The sequence below is a fragment of the Aedes albopictus genome, chromosome 2 (genome assembly GCF_035046485.1).
Source record: "Aedes albopictus strain Foshan chromosome 2, AalbF5, whole genome shotgun sequence".
Lineage (NCBI taxonomy): Eukaryota > Metazoa > Arthropoda > Insecta > Diptera > Culicidae > Aedes > Aedes albopictus.
The window spans coordinates 88,426,059-88,453,888 of NC_085137.1; the positions used below are offsets into that span (position 1 = coordinate 88,426,059).

Genomic DNA, 27,830 nt, shown 5'->3' on the forward strand with positions numbered 1-27,830 from the left:
GCCAGATGACGGTATTGTTTGGTGGATGCGAAGCTTTTGAAGTGATCTGACTAAGCTGATAAACACGTGTCCGATGAAGATAATTACACTGGGTAAATGAATATTTCATAATATGCGCTAGCTAGCACATGATGTCAGATGCCTGATTCAAGCCATGTTTCCGCCAAAGCTTGTTAATGATTATCTGCGTAGTGGCTTGTTTATGACAAACTTTTTGTATTCACTGAACTGGAAACTTATATCAAGTTTATATCATATTATGTTATGATGTTATAATATTTTTCAATAACTTATTATGTTATCAACTAGGCTCTGGATGATGTAAAAATAACTAAAGAAATAACAAAAAGGACACCGGTCTTATCAATACAATAACCTATTTTGTTATGATCAGATCAAAATTATAACAAAATTTGATATGAGTTTTAGCTTCTAGATTACTAGTTTATATCTGAAACGAACTTTGACCCCGGGAGTCAATTGCTCCGTCCCAGAGGAGGACGGGCCAAAGCCCCAAGCAGCTGGTCTGAGCCGCGGCCGCTTCGGGGTGGGCACTCAAGGCCGTCTTTTGGGCTCCCGGGTCCCATGGCGTTTAGTTGGGGAAGTATTCGGACGGTGGGGTTTCCTAAAAGCTAAACAATTACCTTTAAATTTAGTGTATTCATCCAAACTGGTACGTACACGGTAGTGATGCGGTTGATCTTCATGCAGGAGGAGTACACGCGGAGAGCAACCACGTGTCTTGAAGTTACCCGCCCCGCTTCCCTGGGTGACGAGGGGGGGATGGCAGTTGACGATTGCCCTACGATCTTGGATCCCGACGCGATCGCAGATGTCCGAGGTTCTTGTTAATTGTACTGTTGGTTGACGGCCCGCCCCATGATGAGGGAGGGGGGGGAGGTCGCAGTGTCTGTTGGTGGATGGCGTAGAGGTCATGCGGAGGTAAATTCGGCCGTCCGGCGTTCAGCCGAAATAGATGTCGAATGGCGTTCTGTGCTGGGGCCTGAAACTCGTTGGCGACACGGCCGGACCATCCCCTAAAAGGGGGGGGGGTGTTCGTGGTTGAGTTGAAGCGATGGTGTAGATTGCCCGTCAGGTGTCCCATCAAAATCGTGGATAGATGTTTGTCAGCTTCCACATTGGCGGATCTCGTGTCGGCTCAGGGGAGGACGTCTCTGGCGACCGACCCTCGGCTATAGATGCTGATTGGCCAACTTCAGCCTTCACGAGTCCTTTGGGCGGCAACTCGATGGCTCTAGCTACTTTCCGGCACACCTTGCTTGTTCTCTGGGTGATCACTGACTCCCTGTTCATCGCTTCGCTCGGTCCGAAGACCCGACTCCCTACTTCGTTCGTCAATCTTCGCCTTTTTGTTTCCGTTTCCATAGCACCATACTTCACTTGGATGTTTGCAACCGCCACCCACATCACCAATCTATGTTTTAGTACTCTGCTACCAACACCGTACACTCAGTTTGAAATGATCGTTTAAAATCTATCTGCACAATTGGTCTCCCTATCTTCCCACACCGTAGACAAATAAGCAAAGTGTTACCGTAAGGTAACATATCAAAATATGATACAATCTTGTAACATTATTTTCTAAACGTCAAAGAATCAAAACTAAATTATACTACAGTGAGTAACACTTATAACATAATATCAAGTTGAGGGGGTTAGAAGCAAAGGGGTGTAAGTGACAAAAACCCACTTTCGCGTAAATCAGGCTTGAAGTTTTTGACCAATTTTTCATCCCATAGAAAATGTATAGAGTTCCAAAATCAACCCATTTTTTTCCGATTTATTGTAATTTTTCCATTCATCGTAGAAACAATCTTAAAAAAGTTCCCAAAAGCTTAAAATCTGAAGAACTTTATAATATACTCAGGCTCAAAATCGGCAAAATGGTCACTTACACCCTTTTGCATCTGGGCCCCTCAGCTATAGTTTTTAAAAACACCTAGGGAATCGCGCCACTTGGGCGGTGGCTTCTATATTCGTCTGTTTTCCACTATAATTCAGTCAAATTTGAACCAATTGACAAAACTTTTGGAATGTGGTGAGATAGGTATAGTATCTACCCGTGTACAACATTTCAAGTCAATTGGTTCAAAATTGACTGAGTTATAGTGGAAAACAGACGAATATAGAAGCCACCGCCCAAGTGGCGCGATACCCTACGATGTTAAACTGGATTATATCACAATGAGTTGTAAATAGGGAAAATTACCTATTCTCGGCCGTTTTGTTCTCTTCGTCTTTGGGGATTTTTTGAAACCTATTGAACCCCCCATGACGAAGAGAACAAACCTGCCGATAATACTCATTGTCACCCTATCACGTTTTGTTATAATTATATTACAATTTTCTAGTCGGGTATTTGAACGAGGGCGAAAGCAACACACTTTATTTGTCGTGCTCCTATGGAGTCACAAGTGTGTTTATTAGAATTGTTGACCAAATTGTTGCAACATTTCTTTTAAATTCCTGACCAAATTTTAGCCCGACAGACTCTTGTCGATCTCCTTGGAAGGTTTCTTAAAGTTGCAAGCAACTGCCCAAATAAATCTACCAAAACATTGGAAAATATTTTCAGATAAATTTGAAAGCAATACCACAGAGAAACAGACGTCACACTCTACTCGCACTCCATCGATCACCTTTTCAACAGTGAATTCAAATATTTGGAAGTTGATCGATTGGCTACGCGCGGCACTTAGATCGTTTTTACTCCTGTTTGACGTTTGCTCACTACCACCATCTAGTGGTTGCTTGGCCAAGAGCTGCATGAATAGTATTGGACGGTTACGTTTTCGTGACGATGTTTTTTACTGAAATTTGTTCCAAGAGTTACCTCTGTTTCTCTGTGGCCATACTTAGGGTTGCAAAAGCAATCTAGTGATGATTTAATCCAGATTTTCTTCACAATTTCATGCAGGAATTTATGCAGAGATTCCGTTGGAGTTCCTTCGAATGTTTCTTCAGAGATTCATGCAGAAATTCCTCGAGCGATTTTGTTAAAAAAATCAAACTTTTTTCAGAAATCCTTTCCGAAAGTTTTGTTGGAATTCCATCAGAGGATCCTACAGATATTCCTCATTCAAGTCCTCCAGGGATAGCTTCAAGACTTCCTGCGGGTATTATTTCATGGCATTTCTCCGGAAACTCCTAAAAAGAGATTTTTCTGGAAGTTCCTTTAGTTATCAAGGGGAGTGCTTAATAAATACCTAAGATTTACTTATGACTTAAGATTTATTCAGACCTTTCTTCTGAATTTTCAAGAATATCTTCCGAGATTCTCTCTTTATTACGTTTTTTTTTTCAGAATTCACTGTTTTGCATCTCTTTAGTTAAAAAAAATCTTATAGGAATTCCTGCTGAAGGTTCTCCCCTTTTTCAGGTTTTCATCCATAGATTCCATCAAAAACTGGTATCCCTTCAGAAATGTGTGCAGCGATCCCTTCAAGAATTTCTCCAGTATTTTCTTTTTCAAAAATCTTCGAAAGATTTTTCTTTGGAAACACTTTTAGGTTTTACTTCAGAAATTGTTTCTGGGATTCTGGCTTCTAATCCATTCAGGAATTGTTCAGAAAATTTTCCAAAAATTTCTCCAGAGGTATCCCCAGGAGTTCTGCTAAGAATTCTTTCAGGAAATCCTTCAGAGATCCGTTTCGAAATTTATTCAGAATTTCTTGAAAAGAATTCTTTCATTGCTTTGTCTAAAATTTCTACCAGAATTCCTGCTGGGTGCTTTTTGAGAAGCCATCAGATATTTCTCTTGGGTTTCCTTTGAAATTTTCTTAAGAGTGTCTTTAAAAGGGTTTTAATTTCAAAAACTTCTCCAAAATTCTTTCAGAAATTATTTTCGGAATTTTTCCTCAAAACTGCTTCCAAACTTCCTCCACAAGTTTTTAAGACATTCGTTGAGGAATTTCTCCGAAGGTATCTGGAGAAATTTAAAAAAAAACCTTAAGATACCTTTGGAGAAATCCCTCAACAAATATCTTAAAAAGCCAGTGGAGGATGTTTGGAAGCAGTTTTGAGGAAAAATTCCGAAAATAATTTTTGAAAGAATATTGGAGAAGTTTTTGAAAACAAAATCCTTTTAAAGACACTCTCAAGAAAATGTCAAGGAATATTTCAGAAAGTTTTCAAGATGATCATCTAGGAGTTTTAATTTCTGCTAGATATTCAAAAATAACCCTGGAGCAATCTGAGAGAAATCTCTTAGGATTTGTGACGGAATCACATGAGCAATTTACAAATTAATCTCCGTAGGTATTTCTGCAGGAATCCCTGAAGGATTTTTTGAAGGAGTTCATAAAATAATCTCCGAAAAAAAGTCCATGGAAGAATTATTGAAGGGAATCTTTAAATACAACTGGAGTCTGATGATATTTTTGGAGGAATTCTCTGAAATTTCCAGAAGGAATTCGTGGAGAAATATCGGAAAAACTGCTTGAAGCAATTTCTGAAGAAATCCCTAGTCGAAATCCGTTAAAAATTCCTGGAGGTATTCTTAGCAGAATTCCTGGAGGAATGTCCAAAAAAATCTTGGAGGAATAGCTGGAATCTTTCCTAAGGAAACCCTTGGTAGAATAATACTATTTTTTTGCGGAAAAAATCTAGAGAAGTTCTTTTATACATTTATTGTAGATGTTTTTGAAAGTACTTTTGAAGTGGGCGTATTTTCGAAGAAATATCTTTTGAAATATTTTCCGCAATACCAAGAAAAACTTCTGCAAAAGTTGATTCTAAGGAAATTCTGTAGAAAGTCTTAGGACTATATTTGGATAAATTTATGAATGAATTCCTTAAAGAATTCATGAGCGAAATCAAGATTTTTTTTTTAAATTTCTTTTTATTCGTGAATTTTAAACTTAAATTATTTCTTCACAATCTTGAAGAAATTTCTGGGTCAATACATGGAGGAATACAAGGTGAAATTCCTAAAGAAATCTTTAAAACAATACCTGCAGGTATCTCTGGAGGAATTCCTGCTGGAATCGTCGAAAATCAATAATAAAAACTACTGGAGAAAGGATCTGAAGAAGTTCTTGGAAACATTCCTGTGGAAACTTCTTTTAGTATCCCTAGGTAAATTCCTGTAGAAATCTCCCAAAGATTTCTGGAGCAGGTTACAAGAAGTCATTGTTAGGTTTTTTAGAAGAATCGAATTCTTGAAGTAATCCCTCGCATGGGAGAATAATCATTAAAATACTTTATTAAGAATGAATTTACTTATTTTTTTATGAGAAAATCTGAAAGAAACCCTGGAGTTTCTAAAAGAATCTTTTAAAGGAAATTCTAAAAAAAACGGGGGTTAATTTCTGATACATGATAGATTTGGTTAATGAATTCTCAGAGTAATTTCTTAAAAAAAATCATGGAGCAATTTTGAAATAAACCCACAGAAAATTTCCAAAAGAAATCCTTTGGAACATGTCTAGAGGAACCTTTTCAGAAATTTCTGAAGCAATGAAATGTCTGGAGAAACTTCCAAGCGAATTCCTGGAAGACGAAGGGAAGTTTGACTGGAATTTTGTATCACGTGGGTTTCGGTTTCTCAGCCATAAATTTTGCATAGACTACTTTTTTATCTTCGCCTACGTTTCGACCCGGGATGGGACCTTCTTCAGGGCCTTGAATTTATTTTATTCAATTACAAAATTTTGGTTTTTGGATGAATTATAAACTTACTCGATATTAAGACGACAATTATCTTATCAAAATATAACAAGTCGGTAACAAATTTGTTGTCTGTAAGAACTTCTGAAACAATCCTAATAGGAATTTATCAGGAGAGCTATGATGTTCTATTATGGATATATTCTATATGGATATATTCATATAGAACATTATAAAGGGTTACAGAAGAAAAACAAACTCGGTAGGACTTCATGCTTATAAAAGCTGTTGTATTTTGAACAACACGTTAGCGTGGGACTCTCTCTGGTCGAGGCAAACACTTTTTATCCGGAAGATCAAACCGAGCCCGCAGCGTTGGCCGGACCTGACATCTCGAAGAGATCAAGTTGTTCTGTCTAGACTGCGAACAGGGCATACTAGACTTTCCCATAGTATGGGCGGCGCCGGAAATTTCCGACTTCGTTGCGATACCTGCTCAGAACCAAATTCAGTGGAACATATTATCGCAAACTGCAGAACCCTGGAGGATCTACGTATTCAGTACAATATCACGGACATACAAAGCGCTCTATCTCCAGATGAGGTCCGGCAAACAACGTTGCTTATATTTCTAAAAGACGCAGGGCTGTACGACCAAATTTAAAACATCCCACTGTCCGTGGCTCGTCATCTCTGCCCCCTGTGGGTTCCAAGCCAGGACTCGCACAGGGTGGAGCCCTGAGCACATCAAGGGCACTCTCTTTGAAATTGAACTTGTAAGCACAAACCCCGATAACGACCCAGCTCAAACAACGGACACTTCTAAGGAACCAAACATTCAATCCCTCAAGCCAATTAAAGACCCAGCCTGACACGGACAACAACAAAACTAACCTGCGACTCACTCATCCCGGTTTCATGTGGATTTCAAACCCGAACTGGCACGGAGTGAGATTCTGAGGCAGACCGCACCACAGGAACTGTATTTGGAACATGAACGGAACTACAAACCAAGAAGACTGACCTGCAACGAAAACGGACCCCGATGGATTATTACAAGACCTACCAAGCTTGATTATGACAGACCCAGCTAGACCCGGACCAGACAACCCCACCAGTTGCCAGTTATTTTCGCGTTCATACTACGCACAAAAACTCTGTTCAACCCTTTTCCCCTCCCTGACTCTGCCAGGGTTCTCCTCTTTCGCTTCTCAACCCCCGTCATATTTTTAAAGAGATGAACCAGCCTAGGGCTGAAAATCTCTATAATAAAGAAATAATAATAATGAACAACACGTTGAAAAAATATCACTTTTTGTACTCAGCATGGTTTTGAGAAAGAACATCGGAGAAACTCAAAAGAAATTTCTGGAAGGAATTCAAAAACTTCGTGGAGGAGTTCCTGAAATGCTATGCGGAATGAATTTCTAAACGAAATTTTTAAAGGATTTATTAGAGAAATCTGTATAGCAATTCCAAGAAGCGCAGTTGGAAGAATCTCTGAATGTTTTACTAGAAAAAAAATCTGAAGTATTTTCTGAATGCATCTCCTCTCCACTGAAAGTCATAGAATGGCTTGCCATTTGAAATTAAAACTGACACAAGTGAGGGCATTTGATTAATTTTTTAACATGCTAATAAATATATTGAAACAACTTAAATCCGTCCCAAAACATGTAGAGATGAATATTATCGGTCATATACCAAAGCTTTCGTCTCAATTAGAAATGTCGAATCAAATGTGGGTCATTGATGTACATTCTTGGCCCAGATTCTTCCAATCTAGGGTAAAAACTGTTTTCGCCATATGCACAAATTCTCATCACACAGACGAAAAAAAGCCAATCATTACAGGATATTCTTACTTAACTTTGCCAATGCCTCATTAGATGCAAAAAATATGTAGACTATCGAGAACCTGCCTTCTAGCGCTGAAAATTGAATTATCACACTAAATTTCACGTATCAATTTCACTCCACTGGCGACTGACAATGTTTCTTGTATTGCGTACGACGAAGGCAACTGCACCAAAGCAGCAGCTAGCCGAATTAATCTTCATCACCGTACAATTTTCACTTCTTCAGATTCACTTATTGAATTGACCCTCAATTCACACTGCACAAAAGCTTTGTGGCACATCAAACTTGATTTTCACGGTTGTAGAATGCAGAAAAAGCTGTATAGTTAATCAAATAAATCACTTTTCTCCCGTCGGATAAATGTAAACAATATCTTGTCTTGGTCTGGGGGGATGCAAGCAAATGTGTGCGTGGATTTTCTAGTGTATACGAAACATCTTATTTCACAACCACAGAGAAAGATTTCTTCGTTGTCAGTGATGGCGTAGTATTGTGTGGTGGGCACAAATTTAATAATAAAATATTCATTTTAATGAAAAAAAAAAACTCAAAAATACTTTGAACACATGATTTGATGTGGATTGTGAAGAGTTTAACCGACTTTTCGAATGCACCCCAAGAAACAGAAGTAGCTGAACAACAGTCACTTAAGCTAAAGTTTGCTTAAGAGTGGTTTATTCCACTCTTATACAGCAAAAATGTTTGTTGGGACAACTACGGCCAAGTCATTATTTTTGACCATCCCATGTACCATAGTTTCACGTAGAAGGTGTGTCAGGGATTTAGGATAGCATAGCATAGCATAGCATAGCATAGCCGACCGTACACGTCCTGGGGTGGCTGTCGATAGAGACGTTTAATGCGCCAGAAAAGTTGCCTGGGACTTGACAAACCTTTCATTTAACGAACTCTCGACACCTGGCCAGGTCCTTACGATCAGCGGTGATGGGGAGGAAATGTTGATTAGATATCTACTCAGAATATGTCCAAGAACTTGGCCCACTTCATAGATATCTGGAGTTGGAAATTGGATGGAGTTTAATGGAATGCTTTCCTTGGCGAAAAAGCGTATGAGAAATTGTCATATTTAGTTTTATCATTTACCTGGTTACCACTGAAAAAGTAAACATTAGCATTAAGCAAGTCGCACAAATTTCACTTAAGAAAGGTGTAGAAAGTTATTCGACCTCTCAGGCCTAGGTGTCAAGGAGATATGGGTGTGGTTAGTGGAATGGTACTCCAGAGGATTATTAGACTGTTCCGAATTAGTTATCTGCCCAATACATCCTGGTTTCCTCATCATCTTAATGGCATTAATTTGAATTACTTGATTTTTAGGTTGAGAATCTGAAATATGAGATAATATTAACATTGACGTCGAATAAGCAACATATTAGTGATACGCTCGCCACAGTTATATATGTTTACCATATTATGTGTATCATACGATACATTCACCTGAAACCTGCTGAAATAAAATGTTGATTAGCAGAAAAATCAACACAAAAATATTACATAAGCATCACAAAAGTGCATCAAACTTTGATCTTGGAGTATTTGGAAACTACTGCCTAGTTACTTCAGGCAGGAAAATATTAAGATCAAAATTTGATCTGGTAGATCTTACGCCGCAACGCACCATTCTAAGGTGATCTACCCACGTTACGGGTAAAGGTGTGTCAGGGATTTAGGATGTGCCCAAAATAGACGCAGACTAGACGAAAACAGAATTCAAGGGACAATTATTCAATCTTATTAAAAAAATGGTAGATTTTTTTCAATATGTTTTTACATGAATTGAAAGCTTTTTACGAACTAGTCATTGAAACCAAATTGGCCATGAGGCATTGAGCGGGGCGCAAGAAAAAACTCGATCATTTTCGATCGGTGCTTAGTCTGACGGGAATTAGATAAGTTTCTATTAGAGGGTTAAAGCTACTGGAGAATGAACCCTAAATCAAGGAGACGCATTGCAGATGAGAACAGATCATTTTACGGACCTCGTTTCCAGTAACTTTAACCCTGCAGCTGTTGCCCCACAGCTCACAAACAGAAAAATACTGGATTTGCACAACCCACAAATTGCCCGGTTGTTTAATTTCCGTCTTGAGACGAGACGTAATCGTAATATTAAAAGGCAACCCAAAACACTTTCAAAGTTCCTTTCCCATCATCCAAAAAAAAACTCTTAAACCCAACAACAGTTGTAACAGTGCCCTAATGTAACACCAGGCATCGTTCACTTCCCAGCTCGTAACATCCATTATCGCATCAGAAATGAAAAAAATCCGCCATCGTCCGACTGCCATCCCCCACCATCGCTATCCATTAGACGAATGATGAGACATTTGCTATTTTTACTGCCGTTGTCGGTAATGGAATGTATCAACCGATGCGATGATAGGTGATCTCATGCAGGCAGCAATAAGATGCAACTGCTCGCTACGCCGCCGGCCGTGCATCCGATAGTGCACACACATCAGAGGATGAGAGACTGCCGTCGGCGGCGTCATCCATTTGTTTGCCAGTTTGATGATTGAATGGAACCGAGATGGCGTTGTTGTTCGTGGCTTTAAGAAAACGCAACCGCCTGACCCGCTGTCGGTCGCCGTCATAAAAGTCATCGGTCGGAATGACTTTTCAAATTAACCTCGACTTGGTAATTAATCACGATACTAGCTCTGGCTTAGTGGCTTCGTTGTGCTCGATGAAGACTGGGTGTTTGTAAAAGGGAGTCTTCGCCGCGACGGAGGAGAAAGATAACAGTTTTCTTAACAATAGCTGTGAGTAGTGCGGAATGCAGAAGGGCTCACGACACGACACAGCAACGGGTGTTCAGTCACACGCAGCGGTTGCGTTTGATCAGGCCATTTATGTTAACAAAAGTCGCTAATGAGCCGTTTTACAAGTAAAACGCCGTTTTTCATTCGTTTAGGTTTCCGTGTCAGGGAAAAGTAAACAATATTGGGAAACTCATGATCGGGTAATGTTCATTTCCAAGATTCCGACAAAGAAATCAGGCACAAAAGTTTGCACGTAACTATACGTTACATCAGAAAAATGCAAAATAGGAGACTGAAAAACTGGCAACACTGGCTTTTTTGCTCGGAATAACTCATAGACTCAACCAATTAAATCACAGACAGATTCAGCGAGCAAGAAATCATTGATGTACGCTCAGATTCGGTTGGCTTTCAATACCGCAGAATGTTAACTTGTTCTGTGGCTTAATTGGTTAAACCGCCAGTATGGCAAATACGGAGTCGTTGGTTCAAATCTCATTTTTTTATGTTTTCTTTTGATTATCCTATTCATTGACGCATTGTGCCTTATAGTTGCCAGTCTTTCAGTGGAGTGGAGTTTTTATCATCTCCTAATCTAGACTCAATTATTTGGATGCAAACTTTTATATAATTATCAGCTCATCACTAATTAGATTATCAAGATAGCAAAATAATCTATAACACGCGATCTAGATAGTTTGTTAATAGTATGAACCACGATCACTGACATCATCGCAGCTCCAAAAACCAACCGATAATACAAGCTCTAAAGACTCAATTTAACCAGAACTGAAACAGTGCTGCCATACCATGACTCATCCCATGTAAATCATCCATCCACTATCTCACCCACGAGCGTGTGGTGCGTAGCTGATCACCGCGATCGTGGCCACGACATTCGACGACCGATAGTTGTACGACTTTTTGCCATTTCCAGTTTGCTTTGCCATTGATATTCATAATATTTATCTCTGCACGCTCCACCATGGTCACCTCGTCGTCGTCTGTGTGCTCCACTCCCAACAGGGTCGCACGAAAACAAACAGTAGAGTAGGTATGTGTGGGAAGCCATAGTAGCATTATTGTCAAGTTCATCTCAAACTGGTTTTATAGTTTTATCGCTGCGTGCTGTCCCGACCTACCGCCAGTTTATTATTATTATTGAATAGATACAACAGTGAGGTTCTTTCTTACGCGATTCAAAGCAAATCATAACGAAACAAACTCATCATGAGGAGCATGCCAAAATTACACACTGTATGAAGGTGATTTTGGCTCTGCTGGGCCTTACGTCGGCTAAGCCTACCAAATAAATGAACTAGTTCATAAAATTACACATTTGAAACGCACGAAAGTGGATTTTATCGATTAAAAAATGAATGAATAAAAAATAACACGAACAAAAACTGGTTCCGGAATTGAACACAGGTCTACTGAGCCTGAGTGCCTGGCGCCTCTTCTCCTTTTGCTATCTCGTAAAATTCAAATAACAGCTGATTAATTGTTTATAATCAAATAGAACACCTATAAATTCGTTCTGTAGAACCAAACTTCATGCTGTATTTGAATACGTGATGACAAATCTAGCATTCTTTGCACTTTGGTGTCCTTTGATAAATTCTCAATAAGCTTTTTGACTCACTTTTCCAGTAATAGCAAAATTCTTACACAGCTTCATGCAATTCACCACTGTAGTACCCGACATTCTTCTCCATTTTGCTCTTATCATCATTCCGCAGCAACGTCTATGCAAACAAATCGAGTGTTTGTGTCAAGGACTCATCGGTAGTGAAGGCTGAATGCGTCTGTAGATATCGCAGAACTCGCCCCATCATCACCGCTGCCCGTGCCCAGTCAACTGGTGGTGTGGCGGGGTCGTGAATCAATTGAATTCTAGTTTTTTTTGCTCTCTCTGTTTCGGATCGACTCGTTTTGCAATTCCAAACAAACGACCGAGCTGCTGATGGGCGCGTGACATTCCAAAATGATGACCGATAGGCGATAGAGGCTACTACGGTGCTTGGGGAGCAACAACATTAGCGATGTGAATAGTTGGGGTAGCCTTGACACGCTTGAACGTGAGTTCAAATTTTGAATGGAGAGTTCAAGCCAAATATTCAAATGCAACTACTCACAATGGGTCCATTCAGACGAATCGGTGAACGAACGAGTATTCAGTAAGAGGTGACGGGTTCGATTCCTGGTCGGTTAAATTTTTGTAATCTGATGCTATGCGGCTTCTCAGCCTTGACAAAATCAAAACGCTGTTATTTTACTTTGTCCAACGTTTCGGTCCGTTTGGGACCTCCTTCAGGGACTCAATAGTTACAGTGTTCTCGTTCAGTGTGGTTCGACAGAACCTGTAACTGTCACATGGATCGAGTTATCCTGCACAATCACATCGCATACAATATCACGGCTTTCTTGTCCAATGTGATCACGCCCAGCTCCCGAGCAGGAAAGAATAACTGACACATAACTGCAGCATACCAAAGTCAGGTATCATAACAAGACGAGGTATTCGTCGGTTACCCAGGTTTTTGAAAATAACTTATTTTTGTATTTTATAGGTATTGATGAAATACCTCAACGAGTTATTGATTTGGTGTTGAGGACTGCTTGAGGTATTATTCAATTATGGAAAAATAACTATTGGTATGAAAAAATCGCCGAATCGTATGAAAAAATAAATATATTTTTTTAATCCATCGAGATTTTTCTCAAGATTCTTCCAGGAAGTCGAGTATTCAATGGTTTTCTTTCAAGATTCCGTTCGAGATCTCATCAGGAATTTCGATCAAAATTTAAAAAAAGGCTTGGCTTAGGAAAACAATTCCTGAGATTTTTCTGGAATTCCTTCAGACATGTATAGGCCATGAATTCCTTTTGGGATTCTTCCTTATGTCTTTGTAGTAGTTCTATTTACAGAAAATTTCAGGTTTCTTCATGGCATTCAACCTATTAACTTATTTTACTGCGTTTCTTCTAGAGATTCCTCTAGTGACTGCGGCATTTCACTTTGGATTTCTCTCGGAATATTTTTTTTTCAGGTATGACAAATGGTTTTCTTTCTGGGACTCCATCCTGGATTCCTCTCAGGATTTCTCGAGTGATTCCTTCCAGAATTTTCCTTGAGACTCTTGTACGATTCCTCTAATGACGTCTTCAGGGAATCCCCCAGGACTCTTCCCTGGATTTTTCCAAGGACTTCACCAGAGGTCACATACATGATCCATATTTTTTTTTCACGGACTTCATTCTTTCAGGATTGTTTCTGAGGTTCCTCCGAGAGTACCTCCAGTAATTCATATCGAGCATCTTCCGTGAAATCTTTTAACTGGAATTTCGTCTGGCATTCTTGAAAGGATTCATCCCCAAGTTTCTTCAAAGAATCCACCAGGAATTTATTCAAATATTCTTCCCAGGATATATGCTAAGAATCCTCCCGGTTTTGTAGTAGACTGGACTTTTCGATATTTTTCCAAGAATAGTTCCTAAGAATAATCACGGTATTTAATCAGAGGTCTGTTTTGAAACTCCTCTCAGGATTTTTCAATGACCGACTTCTTAAGCCGACGTGTGTTTGAAATAGTCCTAACAACTTGGAGCATTTGTAGGCAAAGTACGATTGATTGGCAAACTGAAAGATACAGTTGTGAACTAATTATCACTTGTTTTGGTGAGATTCGAATACACGACTCCGTTTTGTTAATCCGGTGCTTCAGCCAACTAAGCCACAGAGCAAATTATGGTTTTGCGGAATGGAAAGTAAAAATGGATTCTAGATTAATCATAAGACTCCTCCTATGATTGCTTCTGCGATTGCTATTGAGATTCCTCTCGAGGTCCCTTGAAAATCTTCCAAGAAGCCCTCTAAGGGTTCATCCTCCTGAAATTTTTACTGGAATTCATGCAAGATTTTGCCACGGGTTCTTCCAGATTTCCTACCCGAGACGGTTTCAAAAAATCGTACTGAGATTTCTCCCGAGATTTTTGTAGAAATCACTTTAAGGACTCCACTCCAGATTACTGGACCAGATCCTCATGGAATGCTTTCCACTCATGGTAAAAGCAGAGCTGATAACTTTAGGTTTCCAAACTTCAGCGTCCCTTGCACTAGTACGCCTGTATGGAAATGACTTCTATATTGCGGCTCAGTATTTCGGCAAGAATAGCTCTAAAGATTCCTACCAAGTAAAGTGCAATCCTGTTCATATTTTCTGTAGAAGTTTCTCCAGTGATTCCCCAAGAGATTCTTTCATGAAGGCCTCCTGAATTTTTTTTGGGGTGTTCTACAGGAATTTCTCAAAAATGTTCTCAAAAGATTCATCTTGAAATTTATCCACGGGTTTCTTCGAAAATTATTCAGATATTTCTACTGGAATTTCTTCAGGGATGTATCAGGAAACTCCTTCCAAGATTGCTATGAAAGTTTGTGCATGTATTTCTCCATTTATTTCTTTAATTATTTCTGATCATGTTATGTATCAAAATTTCCTCCATGAGTATTTTTTATCGAATTTTCCCAGGAATTCTTAAAGATAAATTTCTCAAAAAAAAATCTTCTTGGATTTCTCAAAGAGTTTCTTCTGGAGCTCCTCCAAAGATTTCTTAAAAATATACAGTCCCAGGAGAATTTTCTTCATGGACATTCTCAGCCTTTTTTTTTCGTTTTGGTATTTATCAAAACCTCATGTTAAATACCAAAAAGGAAAAAAAAAAACTGAGAATGTCTATGAGGAAAATTTTCCTGGGACTGCAAATTTTAAAGAAATCTTTGGAGGAGTTCCAAAAGAAATCCTTGGAGGAATCCTAGAAGAAAATTTTTGAGAAATTTATCTCTAAGAATACTTATGGAGGAAATTCAGGTACGGCAGCATATATTCAGGGATACTCTCATTCCCTTATTTAAAAAAATCTTAATATTTTTTTTTTCTAAAAGTTTCACTAGAATTTTCTCTAAGTATTGCTAAAGATTAACTCATACCTGTATCCAGCGGGTTTTTCAGAAACTTTTCGAAATTTTAGAAATTTCTCCAAAGATTCTCTCTACTATACCTCCAAATGTTACTCCAAGGAATTATTCTACTAATTTTTACCTTCTAATATTTCTCCAATTAAGGGTATTTTTTTCCAAATATTCCTTCAAAAAATCTTTTTCAGATTTTTTTTCCAGTAGTTCTCTAAAGAATTCCTACAGATTTTTTTTTATCGCAAGATTTACTTTTAAAATTTCTGTTCATCTTTTTTTGTATTCTAATCCGACCAGAAAAAGTAAGAGAATTTTTTTAAGAATGCCTACAACACAAACATAACGAGAATCAATCTATTTTCAGAACGATGCTTAGGATTCATCTGGTTTTCACAAAGTGTTGTCTGCTACCTGAAGAAAATAGAGCAGTCTTGCCGCATTTGAAAGACGTTCCGGAATGGGTGTCCTGAATGGCCTAAAAAGTAACTCAGAATTCCTCCTGAGCACTTGAATTTCTTCCAAGGATTCCTTCAGAAAATCCTTCAGGCATCCATAAGAATGTTATTGAGAGGTTTCTTCAAGAACTCCACCAGTAAAGTTTGTCTGTAGTTTCTGCTGATATTTTCAAGAGATTCCTTTAAAAGTTCCTCTATGGTTTTCTCCAGGAATCCTTCCATAACTTTTTAAAGCAAATTTTCCATGAAGGTACTTCCAGAGTTTCGACAGAAGTTTTTCATGCTTTTTTTCTACGAATTCTTTCGAGCAATTCTTCCAGAGAAAACTCAGAAATCAATTATGGACTTTTTGTAATGGAATCTCTACATATTTATTTTTTTTTTAGAAATCCCCAATGTTTTTTTTAAGAAATTCTTTTAGGCAATCCTTAGTCATTTATTTAGAAGTTTTTTTTTCGGAGATTTGTCAAGAAGTCTTCCAGTTTTTTTGTGCAATTCTGGATAATGTCCTTGTATGAATTTCTGCTTGCATCTCTGAAGGAATACGTCATGGAATTCTTGGAGGAACCCTTGGAAGACTTTTCGAAGGTTGGTTTTCCAGAATACAAAACCTCAGAATATCACAAAAATATGTGAAATTCCGTTCCAAATTTAAGCCAATAAATCAAAACTATTTTCAAAGTACAAATCACACCGTCTTCAGCCAAAGGTTGCACAGGCATGTTTTCATTACTTACACTAGACAACGGACAACGCACAGAACACTCAAGAGGCCTAGTGATGAATTTTTTGTTCACAAAAATTTTTATCGACCAGAGTGGAAATCGAACCCACACTCCTAGGCTTACGATACGCTTAGACGACTGGCGCCGTTTACCGCATGGCCACGAAGTTCACTGGTTTTCTTGTTTATCATACTCGTCTCCGGGTTGGCAGCACCTCTTATACTTTGTATACTTTATGTTTTCATAATTTATACAGACTAACATTCGAAAATGAACAACATTTTTTGACCGATACTTGTTTAATCAGAAATTGCAAGATCTACAAAAAATTACGTACAAGTAACTTTTAGGAAATTATCTGAAGTTTTATTTGAAAAAATGAAAAAATGGAAAAACGTTTTCTACAAGCTAAAGAGATTTGAAAATTGTAAATAGATTTGCATAGATTCCCATTTGTATTTTTTTAGCGTATAGAAATCGATTCCAATAATTAAATATGTTGTATGAAACTTTAGATAATTATCTAAAAGTCTCCCATACATATTTTTTTTACAGGTATTGCCATTTATGAAGTGAACTTCTTAATGCATGATGTGGACAGCCATCAAACGTTGGCCCTTTTCAAATGTCAGTCTAGATAAGTTTAGATAAGTTTTGGAAGTACACTAAAACCTCAATTTACGCATGTTATTTTTATGCACTTTTAATTTATGCACCTTTTTTATGCCCTACATTAAAAAGAGGGAAAGCTACTCAGAACCAATAATGATGGTAGCTATTGCAACGGCGACCAGGGAGTGTTTATAGGGGTAAGCAAATGAAAGTCCCAGGGGAGTTTCAGGGGGTCCCAAAGGGTTTCCGCGGGGTCTGAGGGGGTTTTCGAAAGCATTGCAGAGAGTTTAAGAGGATTTTCGACGGATTTTGGAGGCGTTACAGGTACGTTTTCGGGGGTTTCCGAGGGACTCATGTGCGTTACATGGGGTCCAGGTGGGTCTTAGGGGAATTCGGAGGCGTTGGCAGGTGTTTTGGGGGTTCAGATGCGTTACATTGGGTCCGATGGGATTTTAGAAGGATTTTGGAGGCATTTTAGGACGATTCAGAGCGTTTTTGGCGGGATTTAGAGACCTTGAGTAGGCGTTTTCGGGAATTCGGAGGGTCTCGGGTGTGTTACATGGGGTCCGAGTGGGTTTAAGCGGGATTTTGAAGGCATTTCAGGCAGTTTCAGAGTATTTTCAGCGGGATTCAGAGGCGTTACGGAGGAGTTTTCAGGGGTTCCAGAGCGTCTCAGATGCGTTATTTGGGATCCGTAAGATATTAAGGGGAATTTTGGAGTTAGGGATTCAGAGGCGTTACGGAGGAGTTTTGGGGGATTTCGAAGCGTCTCAAGTGCGTTACATGGAGTCCAAGGGTGTTTAAGGGGGATTTGGAGGTATTTCAGGAAGTTTCAGAGCATTTCCGGCCGGATTTAGAGACGTTACGGAGGAGTTTTCGGGGGGTTCGGAGCGTCGCAGGTGCGTTACATAGGGTCCGAGGGGGTATCAGATGAATTTTGGAGGCACTTCAGGAAGTTACAGAGGATTTCCGGTGCGATCGAGAGGCGTTACGGAGGAATGTTCGGGGGTTCCGGAGCGTCTCAGGTGTGTTAAATGGGGTCTGAGGGGGTTTAAGGGGGATTTTGGGGGCATTTCAGGAAGTTTCAGAGCATATGGGCTTCGTTATCGTGCGGCTAGAGGCGCAGTCATCTAGTCATTTCGTAAGCCTCGGAGTGTGGATTCGATTCCCGTTGCAGTTAGTGCTTGTTCAGTCTGTGTGTGCAACCTTTGATTGAAGACGATGTAGTGTCTTAAAAAATCCGGTGGGATCCAGAGGCGTTACGGAAGCGTTACGGAGGAGTTTTAGGGAGTTTCTGAACGTCTCACGTGCGTTACATGGGGTCCGAGAGAGTTTTAGGGGGATCTTTGAGGCGTTTCAGTAAGTTGCAGAGGATTTTCAGAAAGCCCATCCCAAAATTCTTTGAAACGCCCCTGAAATGCTATTTCATTTAAAGATGTTCTTGAAACTCCCTGATACGACCCTGACCTGAAATATCTCGAAACACCCCTGGAATGCAATCATACGCCCCTAAAATCTCTAGGAACGTCCTTAAAATGCTCCTGAAACTCCCTGGAATTTTCTGAAATTACTCTGAAATGTCGTGAAACGCCCCTCAAATCACTTGTAACGCTTTTTAAAGGCTCCTGAGATCCCCTGAATTGCCCTTAAAGCACTTTGAAACATCCCTGAAACCCCCTAAATTCTGTCTTAATGACCCTGAATTTCCCGCAATCCAATGAAAACGCTATCAAAACCTGATAGAACGCCCTTAAAAGGCACCCCAAATCCCCTGAAACAACCCCCTGAAACGCCCCTGAAGCCCCTTGGAACCCCCTTTTCTAGGATTTCTGGGAACTTTATAGAAACCCCCTGAGCCCCATCTCAAATGCCCAGAAGCAAGACCTGTTCTCACGAACTAGATTCCCTCATTAAAGCCCAAACTGAATTTATGCATAAATTTCCCTCATTTTATGCCTTTATTAATTTATGCGCATTTTTAATTTATGCACCCCCAGCCATGTGCATAAATTAAGGTTTTAGTGTATGCAAATTTACTTTTAAATACTGACTGACAGTCTTACCCTTTAAAAAGGCCAAAACACCAGGCCGAAACGTCGGGAAAAACGTTACCAGTCATTTTTGGTTTCCCTTAACTGAGAAAGACAGTTAAAAATAATTAGGCAGCATCCATTTATTACGTAACGCTGAAATCGACATTTTTCAAATCCCCCTCCCTCCCTCCATAACGCTTTTTTGTATGAAAACCCAGAATTTTTTGTATGGGCCGTAACGCTCGGCCATACTCCCCCCTCCCCCTATAGCGTTACGTAATTTGTGGACGGCACCTTATCAACAAGTTGTGATTAAATATGATCACAGAAACAGATATTCTCCAACAATATTACACGCAAAGGAAGATAGCAATATTTAAACGTAACAATCATGTGGCAATCGTACTGTGGACGTGCTCACTCAAAAGTAACTCGAGCACTAATCAGTCAATCAACAAATCACTGCAACCGAGCTAATTTATTCCCATGCCAATCGTGTTCTTTTGCTTGCAAAAGATCTTTCTTTCCAAAATTTTACTGAAACCGGTTTCCTGTTTGAGGTCAGAGCGTTGCTGTAAGAACGTTGAATTTCACCGGTTTTCTGTTTTGCTCCCACTCGCATATGAACATGAAGGGAAATGTTATGGATTCACATGAGAATCTGATCCGGAAGCAACCGATGCTCTAGCCGATGCTCCTTGATGCTCTCAGACAAGAAAACCACAAGCTCTCCGTCAGATGGATTGATCGAGGATCTGTATTGCTTTCACCACCCTTTCACTTCTGACACATTTGGCTTTGATTTAACGATCCTCTGCGTGGGTTCCTGCTTAAATAAGACCTTCCAGAATGCGAACGTTATCAGTTCGGGTCGTGAACACCCTTGAGAAGAAAGCTATACGTCTATCGTTCCTGCACGAATTCTAGAATGCTCAGGATCAGTGTAATCATTTCGCTTCTAGTGTTGAACTTTTTCCGTGACGTGACAGCATTTGATGACATTCAGTGTCGAATATGGTGCCATTCGCAACCGGCCGTACAGACAGCCGACGGCTGCCTTTGTGGAACTAAAATGGATGGATTGGAAGCGGGACCGTTCGATGCCTTCGTTGGAGTTCCGTTCGCAAAGCCACCCGTGGGTGCACTGCGGTTCGCGGTAAGAATTCAATCCCTGTTATTTAATGGTCGAACAATATTAAGAAGATTCGTTTCAGAATCCAATTCCGATCAACCGGTGGGAAGGGCCCCTCAACGTCACCACCACCAAACCAATGTGCATTCAGAAGTACGACATCTTTCCCCTCGCCTCGGTAAGGGGTCAGGAGGATTGCCTCTACTTGAACGTATACCGCCCGAAGAAATGCAGAAAGAAGAAGTTACCGATCATGGTGTACATTCATGGCGGAGGGTATATCGGAGAAAGTGCAGATCCGCGGGTGATTGGGCCGGAGAAGTTCATGGACACCCGGAAGGTCATCTTGGTTAGCTTGCAGTACCGATTGGGACCGTTTGGGTTCCTATCGAGTGACGATTGTTCGGCACCGGGAAATTTCGGATTGAAGGATCAATCGATGGCCTTGCGATGGGTTCAACGGAACATCGAAAGTTTTGGAGGAGATCGACGTAGAGTGACGGTGTTTGGGCACAGTGCTGGAGGTGCTGCGGTACAGTTTCACATGATGAGTCCGTTGAGTGAAGGTTTGTTCTCGAAGGCGATATCGCAGAGTGGGAGTGCTCTGTCTTTCTGGAGTAAGCAGTATCCCGATCAACTCGGGTTGGTCCAAAAACTGGCGATTGCTGCAGAAGTGGAGGGAGCAGTTCGAATGAATTCGCGGGAGTTGATCAAGGCGCTGCGAAAGGTCGATGCGTCAATGTTACTCCTGAGTGTGGATAAGCTGAAGTTTTGGCACAACCAACCGATAATTTTGTTCCGGCCGGTTGTGGAGAAATACGTGGATGACGAAACATTCCTCAGGGAAGATCCTAGGGAGCTCTGGGCTACGGGCCGGTACCAGAAAATTCCGTGGATGACGGGTTACCTTCCGGATGATGGAATAGCTGTGCTGTTGTCAATATTTACCGACCTTCTTGAGCCTTTCATCGCAAATCAACAGGAGTTGCTCCCACTGTTGACGGATGTTCCTCCGACCTCTGGGCCAGCTGTGCTTGAGAGATTCTTCGGCGGAAATCCGATTGGTCCAGAAAATGCGTTTGCATTAACTGAGGTATGCTGTTGGAAGACCCATGATGACTTAAGATTAATCTACAATTCCATTTTAGGTCATGTCCGAGGTAGGATTCAAATACCCCATGATGGAAAGCATCCTTCAACATCTGATCAATGATCCTCAATCGGAGTCACCAGTTAGCTTGTACTACTTCAACTTCAAAGGACGATACTCTTGTTCAACAATGTTGCCGATCTTTACCGGACCTGACAGTGGTGCCTGCCATGCAGAGGAACTGATGTACCTATTTCGTCAACCGATACAGTACCTCGATTTCCCGAAGGATTCGCCGGAAGCCGCCATGTCACGACTACTGGTCAACGAGTGGATCAATTTTGCTACAAAGGGTAAACTTAGCCTGCCGCAACGAGGAGGCAGTGAGCGACCTTCGCAGCAAATAGGAATGGTAGAGTTCACCAATTCGAATGGTCCATCGGGGGTAACCACTATCCACCGTGGTTTTGAGGATGCGAAGATAGCTGAGTTGTGGAATTTGCTACGCTGGTGGAATGTCGTTCGCGTACAGTGATGAATCACTGCTTTCAATTGGCTATAAAGCTGATGGAAGGTCATTGCTCTTAATTTATCTGGATTACATTGAAGAAGTAAACATAAAAGATGTGAACATTAAACAACCCTTTCATATCCGAGTTGCTCTCCACCTCCAGTTTTCTTTCTGTTACTTAATACTGGTTACCTATATTTGCAAGAATGGGTACGTTGCAGATGGCTTAAAGTTGTTAAATTGATATCGACCCAGCCATGGAAGGGTTAACACCAAAGTCAACTAGCTGGGACACAGAAAGCCACAAAAGCCGGTGACGAGAATGACGACGACGACGACGACGACTAAAACGTACAAAGCCGATGGGGTTGTTGTGGTCCAGCGGAAAGTCAATATACCAGAGGAGGCTATATAGGAGCAACGACAACGACGACGACGACGGGAAGTGAAATCGATACGGCTGCCAGCCTGATTCTGACGCTGATCCATCCAACCAGCACCACTAATCTCTCCAGACCGATGTGCAGCGTTGAGATACTGTTCTGGTTGGAATATGGTACGGTTTTGTTGTTAATTGCGGGTAGGGTATGAAGTTGCATCCATGCTTGCTTAACAAGAGCTAGATCAATTTGCTTTGGAATAAATGATTGATTCTTGAAATTGATTTCTTCAAAGTATTGGAAATCAATGATATCTTCAAGAGTGTTCAAAACATGTTTGTTCAAATTTCTGATTATTCAGAACTTTCACTGTGCGATAAACCCTCTCATATTGGATGTCAAACGGGGCAAAACTAGGTGAGTGGAAAGAAGGCACAGCTTTTGGTTGAGACAATTTCAGTTAGCCTCCGTTGGATTGGTGCTTATTTTTGTCATTTGAGTTGCTTTGCATTGCGACGCCCGAAGTGGTTTCTCGGAAAAACGGTTATTAGATAAAACGTTCATGGAAGAGCCGATGTTATTCTCTCGACGAGGTGTATAATAAGACAGATGATAAGATTTATGCAGATTGAGTTGGAAAGTTGATTCGTTTGATAGAAACGACAAGAATAAAATTGTTTGATTACTGCCAGCATTAAATTAACTATACCATTTGCTAAACATTATTGCATAATACTTACAATTTACGTCATAATGCAAAAACAAAACCAATCGCTTACCTGCAAAAGAAAAGAAAAAAAAAAACAAATTAATAATGATTTCTTTGATTGATGCTTTTTACTACAGTTGAGTTTTCTGTAATACGCTAACATGTAAATGATTCCTCCGTTGTTTTACTTATTTGGCGTCAAAATTTCAATAGAACGTAGCTGTTTTCGATCACAAAAGCTGTAGATCGTATTTGAAACCAGCCGCTCAATCTAAAAATGCTACATTACAGATTTTTTGCTCCTCTTTCCGGTAGTGACAGTAAATAAAATAGAAGCAATGGTACGATTCACAGCTTTGAAAGAAAATGTTGTTTCAAAAATCAGTTACGTTTCATTCAAATTGGGTACTAATATTTTATTAGAAAGTAACTCATTTCCAGTAGGCATCCTAGTAGTTGGAGATATATTGTCCAAAAATCACCGTATCTTAATTTTTCAACAGATATTTTTACAACATTTTGTACAATGAGGCAACGCCATCTCATTTTTTTTATGAAATAATGTGTTGTCCATGGAGTTTGTTACAAGTTTTAGTTTTGGGCCACATGATCTACGAACTAGTAAAGGCTTCCCTAAGGTGAATTAACATTTGTAGTGCTCTGGTGTGAAAGAGCATCATGAGATCTCACCTGTTTCATTTTGATGAGTAAGGTCATTTTGGGCAATGATTTACTACAAGAAATATGTAAACCCTTCTCAAACAGTAGCATCAAAGAATCGGTATGCCCCTTAGAATTAAAACTCCTAGACAAAATTCAAGCTATGAAAGCGACTAAAGTTGCGAACAAAAAGGCAATCTGCCAGAGAAGAACCAATAACAATTATGAAACCTCGTCATCCTGGGTTCAGAGATTGTTATCCACTAGGGTAATGGGCTTAAAGTATTAAAAACGGTCCTAAGCTTCGGACGAATAAAGGCCGCTACGAATTCGGAAACCATACATGGTCTTTTATTGTTACCGCGATACGCTAGTAACAGTGTAGAAAGGACAAAAATGATATATCTACTAAGTTAATCAGTTTTGGCATTAGCTAATTATTTTGGCTGTCCGGTTCTTGCATTTTTTTCCACAATATATAAATTCAAAGCTTTCAGAGCTGGAGGCCGGATTCGCGCGGGCGTTGCCTTCGGTGCTCCGATTTATTTTTTCGTTTCGCATTTTTAGTTCGATTGATGGCAGGCGATTATCCGGTGAGTTTGTTCCTTGTTATTCTCTTTCTATGGATTCTACATGATTTATTATATTAATTCAATTTTATACCATATATTTATATTGTCCTCTTTACAAATATCTTTTCATTGACTTTGTATAGTTCGTCACCATGAGTGTCGACTTGGATTTTTGTTCCATTTTACCACTGTTCGAGATGGCATCTTACAAATTATCTCTTCTTTTTATTAAATTTCATTTTTTTGTGCAATCTCTTAACGACATACTGTTTTTCTATGTATCTGTCCATGTATATTTGTTGTATGTATTTTTATGAATAAATATTGAGCGATCACCTTACGTGGGTGGTCGATTATCTGCTTTCCGCGTGAAGCGAGCAATAGCGCATCATGTTTTGTCACGTCTTTTGTTGTAAATCTTGAGTGTCCACCTGACGCGGGTGACTGATTGTTTGCTTTCCGCGCGGAGTGATCAATAGCGCTTAAGTTTGTATATGTTGTCGCGTCTTTAATAGTAAATATTAAGCGATCACCTGACGTGGGTGGTCGATTGTTTGCTTTCCGCGTCGCGTGATGCGAACAATAGCACTTCCGTCTGCATATTTTGTTGCTTCATTTGTAGTAAATATTGAGCAACCACCTGACGAGGGTGGTTGGTTGTTTGCTTTCCGCGTGAAGCGAACAACATCACTGCAATCTGCACGGCATACTGCAACTTCAAAAGGTCATATTACTTATCAAAGTGAATCCTGACCCAACGATACCTGCCCTATTAACAATCACTCCTTCCTGCAGGCTTTGGTGGAGACATTCGGTAAACGCCAACTTTCACATAACAAAGGATGCTATTAACATTTCTTCACTCTTCCAACCTGACTGCAAGGACGTGGCCGGCGCCGTTATTGTACTGTTAAAGAGAGCCTCTGAAGCGTGCACAGTGAGAATGTTAACCACTCCCAGTCAATTATTCAGTTGATTCATTGTGCAACTGTCATTGGTTCGGGTCAATCACGGAGTAGCAACCATAGATATGTGCAGTCAGTCTAAGCTAAGCTAAGCTAAGCTAGGGTAATGGGCTTAAAGTCTATGTTGTGTGTTGTATACGTCTATATATGATAACGAAGTTTATCTGAAATTTGTAGTGTTTCACTATTATATGTTATATTTATAATATGCATTTGTAGTGTTTCTTGTTTGTTGGTTTGTTTAATATTTGAATATTTTTAGAAATTGCTTCATGTTACAACATTAGGAAAATGTGTTCAATCATTAGCGTAAGAGATATTACGCAAGACTGACGCATAGCAACAAACTATGAAAATCATTTTGCCATTTTAAAATTTCGAATAATGAAGTATTTGTAAAAAAAAAACGAAACCATCAAAAAGCCTTTTAGGATTTTATCTAAGACTGGAGATGTATCAAGAAATCCTCCATTTGAAATTCGGCAATTGTTGAATGTGTCCCGAAATACTGGAACTTTGAATTCTATTGGAAATGAATTTCAGTACCGTCAAAACTATGCATATTTGAAATATTATTGAAGTACTTATTCAAGTTTCAACTACCAAAATAATGTGGTTTACCAAAATGTTGGTTAAGCTCATGGCAAAATCATCAATATTGAATATTAAATTGTTTTAAGAAATCTGAAAGAATACGAATTTAAAGCTGCTGCCTAATACTTTCCAAATATTAACTTTTTACTAAATTTGGAATTGTTTTTTTTTTTGGATACGTTTCTGAAAAAAGTAAAGAATATCAGTGACATGCGTAAACTATTTAGGTACTGGCATATTTATGATGGGGTTTTACTGAAGTATTTAAAAAAATCATTCTGATAAATAAACAAATTAACAAAGTTATCAGGAAAATTTATGTGAAACATTCTCATAAACTGTTTCGAACTGCATTATAAAACTTCAAGGTTTTCTTTGAGGATTGTTAATCTCACTAAAACTGCTTTTTTTACCAATACCACCAGAATAGTTCATGAAACCCTTTTTAATTTGAATACGAACTCGATGAAGTCATCCGAATATGAAGTATGTTTTTGTTGTTGTTTACGGCAAAAGGTAATCACAAATATCAGCATGTCTGTAAGGATTTCCTCATTAGGCCGATGCAAATATTTAATTTGTTTTATGTCACCCCCCCCCCCCCCTTCAAAAATCTCAAAATATTGAAGGGGCGAAAAAAAACATGGCGTCTCATGACTCCATTTTCAATAGACAATTTTTTTACAAGCAACTATTTTTTAATAGTTGAAAAATATTTTTTCAATAGTTGGTAAAAATTTCAATTTTTCAATAGTTTTTTTTTTCGTTTGTTTCTTATTTATTTTTGTCCCCCCCCTCGTACCTGATGAGAGGTCTCGGACATAAAAGAAAAATAATATTTGCATCGGCCTTACTTAGGATGATTCAAATAAAAAAAAATAATGAAAAGCTCCTCTGGATATTCTAGTATAAGTCTATTCAGGGATATTCTAGTACAAAAAGCAAGACTTTTTCAAGATACTTGGGCTTTTACCAAAAATGTCCCAAGAATCAGCAACGAATCTGTATAAAGGATCGTTTTCTGAGTATTTTAAAACCAGGATATTTTCTAAAGAGCTCCAAGAATGCTTTAAATAACAGTGTGCCTCATTGTCATAGATCAATCACTTGATTTCATTATATCCATAGGTTTAACTCAATGATAAAATAGCCCATCTTTTTACTATTTTTATCTTGATTTTTTTTAATTCCCACTCCCTTAGCCATAATAGCGAATCTGCTCTCTTTAGAGATCATTGCTCTAACAACTCCGGCACAAACTCTAGTTCACAGATAAAATTTTAAATCCTTTATTCTAGTATTTTTTTTCTAAATTCTTGTGAAAACCATCAAGAAATGTCCAAATAACTTTCTTGCAGAAATCGAAAGAACATTCAGTGCTGTAATGGTAAAATCAGAGCTGGTTACCTAAGGTTTCCAGATTTCAGCGTCATTTACACTGGTACGCTTCCATGGAAATTACCTCAAATATGGGTAAATTCCAATCGAACAGCATGATGAAGTGACTGACTTACAGTTGTAACAGAGGTGACCCATAGCTGTGCAGTGCCAGTACTTTATACGAATTATCTCAACAATAACCTCCAGGGACAATGCCAGAAATTACTTAAGGGATTCACTCAGCATTTATTAAAAATTCGTCCGTATTTAAAAAAAAAAGAATTTTACAGGAATCCATGATTTCAGCAAAACTTTCTCCAAAGATTCCCTCAGGTTTCCCCATTGTGAGCATTTCTGTTAAGGCTCAATCAACCATCATTCAGTCATCAGCAATCATCAATTATTCAAAAGCAGTTTTCTTGCTAGAAATCGAAAAACCGTCATTGCAAATTATTTCACTGCTATCCAGATGCTGAGTAGAGTACAGTGACAAATTTTCATTACCATTGGTTGTGAATTCAGCGAAAAAATTACTTTTGATTTTCTGGTAAAGGATAATGGCTTGTTTCTATCTTAGTATTTTTTTTTTTTTAATTTCCCCCGAATAATTTTTAGGAATTCCTTCAGGAATTTTTCTTGGGCTATCTCCACGAGTTTTTCAATAAATTTCTCAAAATATTCAACTTTAAAGTTGAAGAATCTTTTTTTTTTAAGAATTGCTACAGAAGCCCGTACATGGATTCCTTCAGGTATTTCTTCAAACATTTCT

General features: G+C 39.2%; 2 protein-coding genes across 2 annotated transcripts in view; one reads left to right on the forward strand and one right to left on the reverse strand.

Moving 5' to 3' along the window:
* Nucleotides 1–27,830, reverse strand: part of LOC109427628 (uncharacterized) — a 556,874-nt gene that overhangs the window by 254,300 nt on the left and 274,744 nt on the right.
* On the forward strand, nucleotides 18,862–22,961 carry LOC134287661 (juvenile hormone esterase-like). The gene is made up of 3 exons (XM_062850048.1): nucleotides 18,862–20,224; nucleotides 20,283–21,293; nucleotides 21,349–22,961. The coding sequence occupies exons 1-3, from the start codon at nucleotides 19,997–19,999 to the stop codon at nucleotides 21,823–21,825; spliced, it is 1,716 nt and encodes a 571-aa protein (XP_062706032.1). The 5' UTR covers nucleotides 18,862–19,996; the 3' UTR covers nucleotides 21,826–22,961.